Source organism: Lynx canadensis, chromosome B2 (genome assembly GCF_007474595.2).
Source record: "Lynx canadensis isolate LIC74 chromosome B2, mLynCan4.pri.v2, whole genome shotgun sequence".
NCBI classification, from domain to species: domain Eukaryota; kingdom Metazoa; phylum Chordata; class Mammalia; order Carnivora; family Felidae; genus Lynx; species Lynx canadensis.
The window spans coordinates 49,989,146-50,002,379 of NC_044307.1; the positions used below are offsets into that span (position 1 = coordinate 49,989,146).

At 37.4% G+C, this 13,234-nt stretch overlaps 1 protein-coding gene across 1 annotated transcript in view; it reads right to left on the reverse strand.

Moving 5' to 3' along the window:
• Nucleotides 1–13,234, reverse strand: part of PKHD1 (PKHD1 ciliary IPT domain containing fibrocystin/polyductin) — a 486,267-nt gene that overhangs the window by 415,014 nt on the left and 58,019 nt on the right. Inside the window, 2 exon segments of the mRNA XM_030315703.1 lie at nt 11,051–11,326; nt 11,811–11,916. Coding sequence (XP_030171563.1) covers nt 11,051–11,326; nt 11,811–11,916 — 382 coding nt within the window.

Here is a 13,234-nt window from a genome sequence, read left to right on the forward strand (position 1 = left end):
AGAAAAAAATAACAACCAACTCGACAGAAATACAAAGGATTGTAAAAGAATATTATCAAAAGTTACATGTCAATTATTGGACAACCTAGAATAAATTCTTAGAAACATAACTTACAATAACTGAAGCAAGAAGAAATAGAAAATTTGAACAGCCATTGGGCAATGAAATTGAATTTCAAAAAATTTCATTGAATTTGAAAACATTTCATTAAATTCAATTTCATTGCATTTCAAAAAATTCCCCAAAAACAAACATCCAAGACCAGACATTTTCATAGGTGAAGTCTAAGAAATATTTAAAGAAAAGTTTATATCTATTCTTCTCAAACTATTCCAAAAAAATAGAAGATGAAGGAAAACTTCCAAATTCATTCCATGAGGCCAGGATCACCCTGATACCAAAACCAAATAAAGACACCAGAAAAAAAGAGAACTAGAGGCTAATAACCCAGATAAAAATAGATGCAAAATTCCTCAACAAAATATGAACAAACTGCATACAACAATACATTAAAAATATTCATCAACATCAGATGGGATTTATTACTGGGATGCAAGTGTGGTTCAATATTTGCAAATCAATAAACATGATACATCATATCAATAAGACAAAGGATAAAAACCATATGATCACTTCAATAGATGCAGAAAAAGTATTTGACAAAATCAACATCGATTCTTCATAAAAACTCTCAGGGCACCTGGGTGGCTCAGCTGGCAAAGCCTGCTTGGGATCTTCTGTCTCCCTCTCTCTCTACCCCTCCCCTGCTCATATTCTCTCTCTGTCTCCAATAAAATTAAAATAAACTCTCATCAAAGTAGGTTTAGAGGGTATATACCTCAACATCATAAAGGCCTTATATGAAAAACCCACATCTAACATCATCCTCGATGGTGAAAAACTAAGAGCTTTTCCCCTAAGACCATGAACACAATAAGGACATCCACTCTTGCCATTTTTATTCAACATAGTACTGGAAATCCTACTCACATCAATCAGCCAAGAGAAAGGAATAAAAGGCATCCAAATGGTAAGGGCAACATAAATTTTTCACTATTTGCTGATGACAGAATACTATATATAGAAAACCCTAAAGACTCCACCAAAAAAAAAAAATTGCTAAAACTGATAAATGAATTCAGTAAAGTTGTAGGATATAAAAACATTTATATATACTGCCTTTCTATATACTAATAATGAAGTGGCAGAAATAAAAATTTTTTTAATTCCATTTACAATTGCACAAAATAACAAAATACCTAGAGATATATTTAACCAAATAAACGAATGATCTGTACTCTGAAAACTATAAAATACTGATGAAAGAAATTGAAGACAACACAAATGGAAAGATACTCCATGCTCATGGCTTGGGAGAACAAATATTGTTAAAATGTCCATATTATCCAAAGCAATCTACAGATTTAATGCAATCCTTATCAAAATACCAACGGCATTTTTCACAGAACTAGAACAAATAATCCTAACATTTGTATGGGGCCATAGAAGACCCTGAACACCAAAAGCAATTCTGGGGGAAAAAAAAACTGGGGGTATCACAATTCTGACTTCAAGTTACATTAAAAGCTGTAGTAATCAAAACAGCATAGTACTGGCACAAAAATAGACACATAGACCAATGCAACAGAATAGAGAGCCCAGAAATAAACCCAAGACAATATGTTTAATTAATCTTCAACAACAAAGGAGGCAAGAAAATGCAATGGGAAATAGTCTCTTCCACAAATGGTGTTGGAAAAACTGGACAGCTACATGCAAAAGAATGAAACGGCCCACTTGCTTACACCATACACAAAAATAAACTCAAAATGAATTAAGGATTTAAATGTGAGACCTGAAACCATAAAAATAATAGGAAAGATCACAGGCAGTAATTTATCTGATATTGGTCATAGCAACATCTTTCTAGATTTGTCTCCTGAGGCAAGGAAAACAAAAGCAAAAATAAACTATTGGGGCTAAATCAAAATGAAAAGCTTCTACATAGCAAAAGAAACAACCAACAAAACCAAAAAACAACCTACTGAATGAGAGAAGATATTTGCAAATGATATATCTGATAAAGGGTTAGTATCTAAAATATACAAAGGGCTTATACAACTCAACGCCAAAAGCAAGTAATCTAATTTAAAAATAGGCAGAAGACATGAACAGACATTTCTCCAAAGATGGTCAACAGACACATGAAAAAATGCTCAACATCACTCATCATCAGGGAAATGCAAATCAAAACCACATTGAGATACCACTTCACACCTGTAGAATGGCTAAAATCAAAAGCTCAAGAAATAAGTGTTGGCAATAATGTGAAGAAAACAGAACTCTCCTGCACTACTGGTGGGAATGCAAACTGATGCAGCTACTGTGTTAAACAGTATGGTGGCTCTTCAAAAATTAAAAATAGAACCATCCTACAATCCTGTAATTGCACTATTGAGCATTTACCCAAATACAAAAACATTAATTTGAAGGGATATATGCACTCCTATATTTATTGTAGCATTCTTTATAATAGTAAAATTATGGAAGCTGCCCAAGTGTCCATCAACAGATGAATGCATAAAGATATGGTGTATATATATACAACGTGTGTGTGTGTGTGTGTGTGTGTGTGTGTGTGTGTGTGTGTAATGAAACCTTGCCATTTGCAATATGGAGGGAGCTAGAGATTATAGTTCTAAGGAAACTAAGTGAGTCAGAGAAAGTCAAACACCACGTTATTTCACTCATATGTGCAATTTAAGAAACAAATAAACAAAGGAAATAAAAGACAAACCAAAAAACAGACTCTTAACTATAGAGAATAAACAGTTACCAGAGGGGAGGTGGGGGGATGAGTGAAATAGGTGAAGAGTGAAATAGGATTAAGAGTACACTTATCATGATGAACAATGAGTAATATATAGAATTGTTCAATCATTTTATTATACACCTGAAATAATATAACACTACATGTTAACTACACTGGAATTAAAATTTTTAAAAATTAAAAAATAACTTCTGTGCTACAAAGAATACTATCAAGAAAATTAAAAGACAACCCACAGAATGGGAAAAAATGTTTGCAGCTCATATATATGATATGAGACTCTTATCCACAATATGTAAAGAATTCTTATAACTCAACAATAAAAAGAAAAATAACCCATTTTTTAAAATGACCAAAGGATTAGGACATCCATTTCTCCAAAGATATAAAAATGGTTAATAAGGATATGAAAAGATACTCAGCATCAGTAATTAGGAAAATACAAACCCAAATCACAATGATGATAGTTTCTGGTTCAAGATATCAATGGAGGAAGACTCTGAACTCACCTCCTCCACAGAATGTACCAAATTACACCTGTTAATACAATTCCTCCTCAAGAAGAACTGAGAGCTGAAGGAACAACGACTAAACAACCAATGACAAAGAGAATGGCAAGAGAACAGTAAGAGAGATGGAAAGAGGATAGCAAAAAGAACCCCCATCCCTGATGCTGCAAACAGTTCTAGGGAAGAATATTACTGAAGGACTGGGAACGGATCCCTCTGTCCTTAGGCACACAAAAACACCTTAAGTTTAAAAGAGCAACTAGAGGGATGTCTGGGTGTTTCAGTCGGTTTAGAGTCTGACTTTTGATTTCAGCTTAGGTCATGATCCCAGGATCATGAGATCAAGCCCCATGTCCAGCTCTGGGCTGAGCCTGAAGACTGCTTAAGATTCTCCCTCCCTCCCTCCCTCTCTCTGCCCCTTTCCCCTGCTCATACATTCTATACATACATACATACATACATAAGCAAGCAAGCAAGCAAGCAACTAGCATGTAAAAGAGACAACACTAGAACTCTGTCATGTGGTGGAGGAGCTGCCAGAAATCTATATGGACCAAAAGGACTGGAGAACAACATGGTTTACATTCCCATCCTGCTGTAAAAGCCTAGACCAGAGTAGCGTTCAGATACCATAACAAGGATGTTCCATCATGTTGGTGAGTTTGTGACTTCAGAGAGCTAAGGGTCCACCTTGTGGTGCTGGGGCACAGAAAACAAGCCATGGATTTCTGAGGATATCTGTTTGTTTTAATTTGTAGTGTTTTATTTTTACTTTTTTTAAATTTGTCTTGTTTTGTTTTTATATTTTTCTTTTGGGTTTTGTTCTTTCTAGTTCTTTTTTTCTTTTCCTTTTTTTTTCTTTTCTTCTGTCTTTTTATTTTATTTTATTTTATTTTATTTTATTTTATTTTATTATTATTTTTCTTTACTTTTTGTGTAAAAAGCCCTGGTTTAAAAGAATAACTAGCATTGGGGTACCTGAGTGGCTCAGTTGGTTAAGCATCCAACTTCAGCTCAGGTCACGATCTCATGGTTCATGGGTTTGAGCCCCGTGTCAGGCTCTGTGCTCACACCTCAGAGCCTGGAGCCTGCTTGAAATTCTGTGTCTCATTCTCTCTCTGCCCCTCCCCCACTTGTTCTCAGCCTCTCTCTCTCTCTCTCAAAAATAAATAAATGTAAAAAAAAAAAATTTAAAGAGTAACCAGCATACACTGCCACAACTCTAGACAGTAAAAGTCACCAAGCACACACAGACTACATAGGGGTCACCATACCCAACTACACTCCTAAACTTTAGAAGAAGGAGCATTTTGCCTAATCTACAGAAAAAAACACAGAAAGTTAAGCAACATAATAAGACAGAGGAATATGCTCCAAAATAAAGAACAAGAAAAAAACCTCACTAAAAAATTAAATGAAACAGAGAGAAGCAATATGCCAGAAAAGAATTTAAAGTAATGATTGTTAAAATACTCATGGGGCTGGAGAAAAGAATGGAAGAACTCAGTGAGAGCTTCAATAAAGAGATAAAATATATTTTTTAAAAAAGAGAGTTGAAAAATATAATAACTGAAATAAAAGACATACTAGAGGGAATCAACAGTAGTTTAGAAGATGAAGAATGTGTCAGCAATCTGGAAGACAGACTGATGGAAAGCACACAAGCTGAATAGCAAAAACAAAAGAGAATTTTAAACAATGAGAACAGATTAAGATGTTTCTTAGACAACAGCAAGTGAACAAACATTCACATTACAAGGGTCCCAGAAGAAGAAGAAAGAGAAACGTACAGATAACTTATTTGAAGAAACAATAACTGAAAACTTCCCAAATCTGAGGAGGGAATAGACATCTAAGTCCATGAAACAAGGAGAATTACAAACAAAGTGAACCCAAAGAGGTCCACACCATGGCCCACAATAATTAAAATATCAAAGGTTAAAGACAAAGAGTAAATCCTAAAAGCAGCAAGAAAGAAACAAAAAATTACTACAAGAGAAAAACTATGAGACTATCAGTGGATTTTTCAGTAGAAACTCTGCAGGCCAGAAGGAAGTGGCATATATAGTCAAAGTGCTGAAAGAAAAAAACCTTACACACATGAATACTCTACCCAGCAAGGTTATCATTCAGATTTGAAGGATAAAGATTTTCCAAAACAAAGGATAAAGGAGTTTCTGACCACTAAACAAGCCTTACAAGAAATGTGAAAGGGACTTAAGCGGAAAAAGAATGGCCATAATTAGTTATAAATATATGAATAAAAAGATGTGAAATATGACAGCACATAAACTGTCTTTTTTTAAGAATGTGTTTGAATTCAGAGAACTCCCTTCAAAATCAACAAAAACAGGTCAACACCACGACATATCATACTGAAATGCAAAATACAAAGACAGAGAATTCTGAAAGCAGCTATGGACAAATGGGCCTTAACCTACAAGGGTAGACACATAAGGGTAGTAGCAGACCTGTCCACTGAAACTTGGCAGGCCAGAAGGCAGTGGCAGGAAATATTCTGAGTGCTGACTAGGAAAAAGATGCAGCCAAGAATCCTTTATCCAGCAAGGCTGTTATTCAGAATAGAATGAGAGAGAAAGACTTTGGAAGACAAGCAATAACTAAAGAAGTTCATGAACAGAGACTCTTAAAAACTGAGAACAAACTGAGGGTTGATGGGGGGGTGGGAGGGAGGGGAGGGTGGGAGATGGGTATTGAGGAGGGCACCTTTTGGGATGAGCACTGGGTGTTGTATGGAAACCAATTTGACAATAAATTTCATATATTGAAAAAAAAAATTAAAAAAAATAAAAATAAAAAACAAAAACAAAAACAAAAAAAAATAAAAAAATAAAGGAGTTCATGACCACTAAACCATCCCTGAAGGAGATCCTAAAGGGGACTCTGTGTGTGGAAAGCAGCAAAGGCTCCAAATGACCAAAGACATCACCACAAGCCTAAAACTTACAGATAACACAAAGACACTAAATCCATATATTTCAATACATTCTGTGAATGTAAAAGGACTAAATGCACCAATCAAAAGACACAGGGCATCAGAATGGATGCCAAAAAAAAAAAAAGATACATCTATATGCTGCCTACAAGAGACTCATTTTAGACCTGAGGATACCTGAAGATTGAAAGTGAAGGGATGGCAGGGTGCCTGGGTGGCTCAGTCAGTTTAGCATCCGAGTTCCACTCAGGTCATGATCTTGCAGTCTGTGGGTTCAGGCCCCGTGTCAGGCTCTGTGCTCTGGAGCCTGCTTCAGATTCCATGTCTTCCTCTCTCTCTGCCCCTCCCCCATTTGCACTCTGTCTCTCTCTCTAAAATAATTAAATTAAATTAAATTAAATTAAATTAAATTAAATTAAATTAAAAGAAAAGAAAGTGAAGGGATGGGGAACCATCTATCATGCTTTGGGATGTCTATCCACTGATGAATGGATAAAGAAGTGGTATATATACACAATGGAAAACGACTCGGCAATGAAAAAGAATGAAATCTTGCCATTTGCAACAACGTGGATGGAACTGGAGGGTACTATGCTAAGTGAAATAAGTCAGAGAAAAACAGATATAGGTTTTCACTCATATGTGGAAGTAGAGAAACTTAACAGGAGACCAAGGGGGAAGGAAAAAAAAAATAGTTACAAACAAGGAGGCAAACCATAAGAGACTCTTAAATACAGAGAACTGAAGGTTGATGGGGTGGGGAAAATGTGATGGGCATTAAGAAGAGCACTTGTTGGGATGAGCACTGGGTGTTGTATGTAAGTGATGAGTCTACTCCCAAAGCCAAGAGCACACTGTATACACTATATGTTAGCTAATTTATATAAGTTAAATTATATATTATACATACATATATATAACATATAAGCTAAATTATATGTTTAAAAAAAACAATGTGTTTGAACTGAAATGACCAAATTAATATCGACTGTTATTTACTTAGGATGTTTACATATGAACCTCATGGTAACCACAAACCCAAAACCTATGATAGATACACAAAATAAAAAGATAAATAAAGCCAAACAGAACACTACTGGTACTCATCAATCACAAAGATAGAGAACAAGAGGTTCTCTATCTGCTGGTGGGAATGAAATATCATGCAGCCATTTTGGAAACAGCTTAGCAGTTTCTCAAGAAGTTAAACATAAAGTTACTATGTGGCCCAGCAATTCCACTTCTAAGTATATACCAAGAGAACTGAAAATGCACATCCACATAAAACCTTGTACACACACATTCATAGAAGCATTGTATGTAATAGCCACAAAGTGCAAACACCTCAAATGTCTACCAAGAGATGAAGAGATAAACAAATATGGTATATCTATACAATGGAATGTTCTTTAGCCATAAAATGGAATGAAATACTGATACATGCTACAACATAGATGAATCTTGGAAACATGCTCTGTAGAGAAGCCAGACACAAAAGGTCAGGTATTGTGATTCTACTTATGTGGAATGTCCAGAAAAACAAATCTGTTGAAACAGAAAATAGATTAGTGGTTTCCAGGGATCAGTAGAGGGGCGAAACAGGGAGTGACTCCTAATGGATAGAAGATGTCTTTCAAGGTGATGAAAATGTTCTTGGAATTACATAGGGGTGATATTGCACAACTTTGTGATACATGAATACAGAAAACCGCCAAACTTTACACTTTTAAGAAGTGAATTTTATGGCATGGAAATTATATCTCAATGTGTTTAATTTCAAAAAGAAGATGATCTGAGCCAAAAAGAGAGTCCCCCCCAGGGCAGCTCTATATATTTCTAAGATATACTGCCCTGGTCCAGCCCAACACTGTCTCACCCCTGGATGACTGCAGTAGTGTCCTATTTGGTGTCCCTGGTTCCACCTTTGCCTCCCCACAGAATATTCTCACATAGCAGCCTACGTCAGACCATGTCAATTTTTCCAGTGAAATCCTCCAGTGGCCCACATCTCACAGAGCCAATAACCTTTCATTGTCCCTAGAGCCATCTGACCTGCTCCTAGTCACCTCCTACCCCTCTCCCTTGGTCCAGCTATTCCAGCCACAGTGACTTCCTTGCTTCTCTCAGAAGAAGGTGAGCTCATTCTGACTTAAGACTTTATCATTTGGTGTTCTGTCTAGAATTCTCTTCTCTGACATTTTCCCAGGACTCATTCCTTGACTTCATCCATTTCTCCATCGTCTAGCACCAGCAGGTCATTCCTCCAAAGGTCATTTTGTCAGCTGACTGTATCCCCAGCACTAGTAGTGCCTGGCAAAGAATAAGAGCTAAATCAATTGTTGTTATCATTGTTACTGTGGGCATTAATAATAACAAGTTGCAGAGGAGGGGAGACTGTGCCACTCCCTTTGAAAGTTGAGGTGCCTCACAAGGATCCATACCTACCGAGAAGGTAACTCTATCTCAGCACAGAAATGGGCCAAAGAAGTACATAGGGGAAGCCAATATTTACCTCAAAAAACCTTTCAAGGGTGCTTCTGCATATGGGCAAGTAGTTTAGAATGTTATTGATTACATTACATATGTATCCATTACATGGAAGGCTATTCTATAAATTCTTTGCTGCTAGGCCTCGATCTGGTTCTCTTTAAACTCCCAATAGCAGCCTTTCTCAAGCTGTACTATTCATAGAAATTGCCTGAGGATCCTGTTAAAGCGCAAATTGATTCAAGAGGTCTGGGGTGGAGCCTGAGACTCTATGTTTCCAACAAGCTCCCAGACGATGCAGATCCTGCTGGTCCAGAACCACACTTTGAGTGCCAGGATCTTCAGCATCTAGCACAGGGTTTTACAATGTTGATTGATTGATGGACACTGGTGGATACTCGGTAGGTGGCAAGGCAGAGGGCAGGTTAATAGGGAGAGTTTATAGGCATTAGCAATTAGGGAAGTAGAAGCTAGAGCCTCTCTCTCTCCCTCCCTTTCCCCTTAGTCTTACTAAAAGTTCACTTGCACCCATCAGACACTATCCCTTCTCTGAGTTTTCCATCTTTTACTAAAGTATAGAAAGATGATGTACAATCCTTCCAGACAAATCCCTGCCCTTCACATTGTTGGTGCAGCATGCCCTGGCAGGGTGACCATCTCATCCGGTTCACCTGAGATTTTCCAAGTTTTAGCACTAAGAGTTCCATGATCCCATTTTAAACTGAAAGTCTTGTGTTCTAGGAAACCCCTCAGTCCCAAGAAAACAGGACAGTTGGCCACCCTACCTGTGCAAAGCACTCTGCATAGGGAATACGAACATAACAGGGTCCCATGTCTGCTCTTGAGGGGTCTGCAATCTAATTTAGGGGGTGGGGTGGGGGGGTGAAGTTGAACAAAGATTGTGTGACCTGAACTGCAATGTAATTTTATAGGAAGATCAAAGCCTCTCATAAATCTAGGGAGAAAACTATTTTAGCCCCTAAATTCAAACCAATAATTACTGGGTTCACAGAGATTATGATCTTTGAGCCTGAGCACCACATATCATCTGATTCCTTCCTGAAACCACTAAGAAATAAGAGGAAGCTTACTCTGTTTTTGTGCAGAGAGGGGGTAAGGTGGGCCTCATAATTCACTGTGCTAGGCAAAGTAAAGTCAGAAATGAGCTGTTCCTTTGAGCAATGGGTCTATAGCCAGGAAGTGATGCTTTAAAAAAAATGTTCTAAGCCACAGTTCTTTGACCAAGAGAATAAACAATGACAAAAATCCTAGACATTAAGGAAAGTAGTTTTGTTCTAAAAACCTTATATCAACACATATCAGCATGAGCATTCCTGAGATGCTTGCAATCTGGATGGGTTGTTTTTAACTGGTTGTGCCCCTCAGAAGGCCTGGAGAGATCCTTGGTTCCCATAACACTAATGTACAATCCTTGGGGCCAATGCTGATAAGACCCACTTCTCTCTGTGTACCCCACTGCTCAAATGGTAGTAGGCTTTGCATGCTGGCCAAGTATCCAACTGTACATCAGTCTACAAATATTTGTGTACATAAGGCCTCTGCTTCATATCTGCAATTTTTTTTTTTACTTTTAAAGATCCTTTCCCACCTGTTGGCTCATATTAGTCTCACACAAAAGTAGGAGGCTTGTTAGACATCATTAGGCCCACTACATAGCTAAGACAGAATGGCACCACAGAAGAAGCAGGATACTGAGCATTTAAACATTCCTGTTTGTATTTAGCTCCACCTCTTTCTATTGGAAAGCCTTGGGCAAGCCACTCTTCTTAGAACCACCATTATCTCCTCTAAAAGATAAAGATAATAATTCCATCTTTGGGGCATTTAGGGAGTGTGACTACCCAGAAGAGGTACTTAATAAAGTTATTAGGAAACTAAATCCCATACAAGTAACTGAAACTCCTAAGGTAACACATCTGACTTTTGCAGGACAAAAACCCAGGTACATGTCCTAACTTCCAAACTAGTATTGTTTTCACTAGACCAAATTGTCCCAGTGATTCAGTGACTAATCCAGTTATGCCTGACATCATCAGCCAACTATGATCCTTTACATGGCACATGACTTCATTTAAGTTCTCAAGTCTGTTGCTCATTAGAAAAAAAAAATGCTGATGGCAGAAAACAAAAAGTTGTGAATCACAGTGGATATAGAATTTATCACACAACAGGACTAGATTCCTGCATATAGGCAAGAATGTTAGCTTCAGGGAGTCAGATGCAATGTGGGGTGCTCCCCAGATTACCAATTTCTGCAGCTCTAGAAGGTTCCACAGCATCCAATCTTGGTTCCACGTGTAGGAAGAGGCCTTCACCACTAGCATTTATGGCACAACCAGAAGGTCTCACCAACATGGAGATTGGATGCATTCCAACAGGTAGCTGCTGTGTCTGACAGACCACATTCGTTTGGTTTGAGAAAATAACTCTGCAATTCGTTTTGTTCACTGTAACATCCAAGGCCTGAGGGTCAATAGAGAAACTAGTTCCAAAAATATAAACTAGTAGGTCCTTGTCACGATCTTAAAGAAGGAAAAAGATAAAAAGAACAAAGTTCTCATCACTCAGTGATATAACTCCATTCAAGAAAACTCTCTCTAAAATCAAATGTTCATACCCTCTCACCTTCCCCTCCCAAAATTCAAGGAGTTGAATGCTGACTCAAATATTGAGCATCTGTATTTATCATTACAGTATACAGCCCCCTTTTGAAATTTTCTCTAATAATAAGAGATCACTAGTTAATTTTTTAATGAAAAAAATGAAAATAAACAACATTTCAAAACAACGGACAAAAAGAATAAAACATTGTACGTTACCAAAACTCTACCTGATTCCATTTCAAACCATGACCATAGCATTTAGATTGGACAAAAAATATACTTTCTGCTGCATCTCACAACGTCCACCCCATGAACTGATGCCCCTTCCCAAGTACATGGTCTTTAACAAATCACTCTGAGTCTGAAGTTCATGACCACCCCAAGGCCAAGTCACAAGTCATACCAAGGGAATACCACACAGAGTGGACCTGGGGAGTTGACCCTTCAAGGTACTGGAAAGAACAGGAACCTGAGCAATGGGCTGGTATGTCATTCACGTGCACAACCACCTGAAAAAAGGCAAAGTAATTAAAGGCAAATGTATGCATTTCATGTGCTCGAGAGTATTCATAAAGCACTTGTGAAATTTGCCCAAATTAACATGTTTAATGACTCATTTCTTCTCTTCTATTTCCCAGTAACAAACCCTAATGAATGATTCAAACATGTTAGGCTTTCTTAAAATGATGGTAAGTATGCTGAAATCTAACATTTCTACACTATGCTAAATCTTGAGTAAATTTCCTCCCTGTAGTAAATTTAATAAAATTCAAACTGCACAAGGACCTTTTTTTTATCATTCTAGATTATATTCAACTGGATACTTGTGAAAAGTCCTTTCTTTGCTGGTACATGCCAACAAAGTAGGCACCTTCCTTCCACCATACTACATAGATATGTTACTGAAGAATACAGTGTACTTGGACATTGGTTTGGGGTCTTTTGTCCTCAAATGGTAGGTCCCCACTAGGATACTACATGACTTTTCCTCTCACTGTTACTAATGTTAATCTGGTAGAATTCTACAATACTTGGAGATGAGGAAGGTGAAAAAGATGGGACTTGTTGGATGCTCTACATATAAAACATGGATTAAAAGCACACACCATAGGAGCACCTGGTTGGTTCAATCGGTTGAATGTCATACTCTTGATTTTGGCTTAGGTCATGGTTTCACAGTTCCTGGGATCAAGCACCACATTGAGCTCTGCTTTCTTGACCCCCAGCCTGCTTGGGGTCCTGTCTCTCTCTCTATCTCTCCCCCACTTGTACACATGTTCATTCTCTCTCCCTCTCAAAATAAACTTAAAAAAAAAAAAAGCACACACTACATTATAATACTGTAGGGAAAGGATATTGGGATGGCATGAAGGCAGAGGTGATAAACAACATTTCAGTTTTGGGGTGTCTGGGTGGCTCAGTCAGTCAAGTATCCAACTTTGGGTCAGGTCATGATCTCATTGCTTGTGGGTTCAAGCCCAGTATCGGGCTCTCTGCTATCAGCACAGAGCCGACTTTGGATCCTCTGCCCCCTCTCTCTGCCCCTCCCCCACTCTTCTCTCTCAAAAATAAATATTAAAAAAAAAAAGAACATTTTCATTTTACCTATTTTATTCATAAACACACACAAAATATAATCAAAATGTTGGCAACTATTAATCTTTGGTTTGGATACTGAAGTACTGGTTATATTATTCTTTATAGTTTTCTTATTTTACAATTTTCTCAAAAGGAGATGACTTATAACAAGAATATGGTCAGATGAGAAATACAAAAACATATTTTTAAATGTTTATTATTTATTTTGAGACAGCGTGAGCAGGGGAG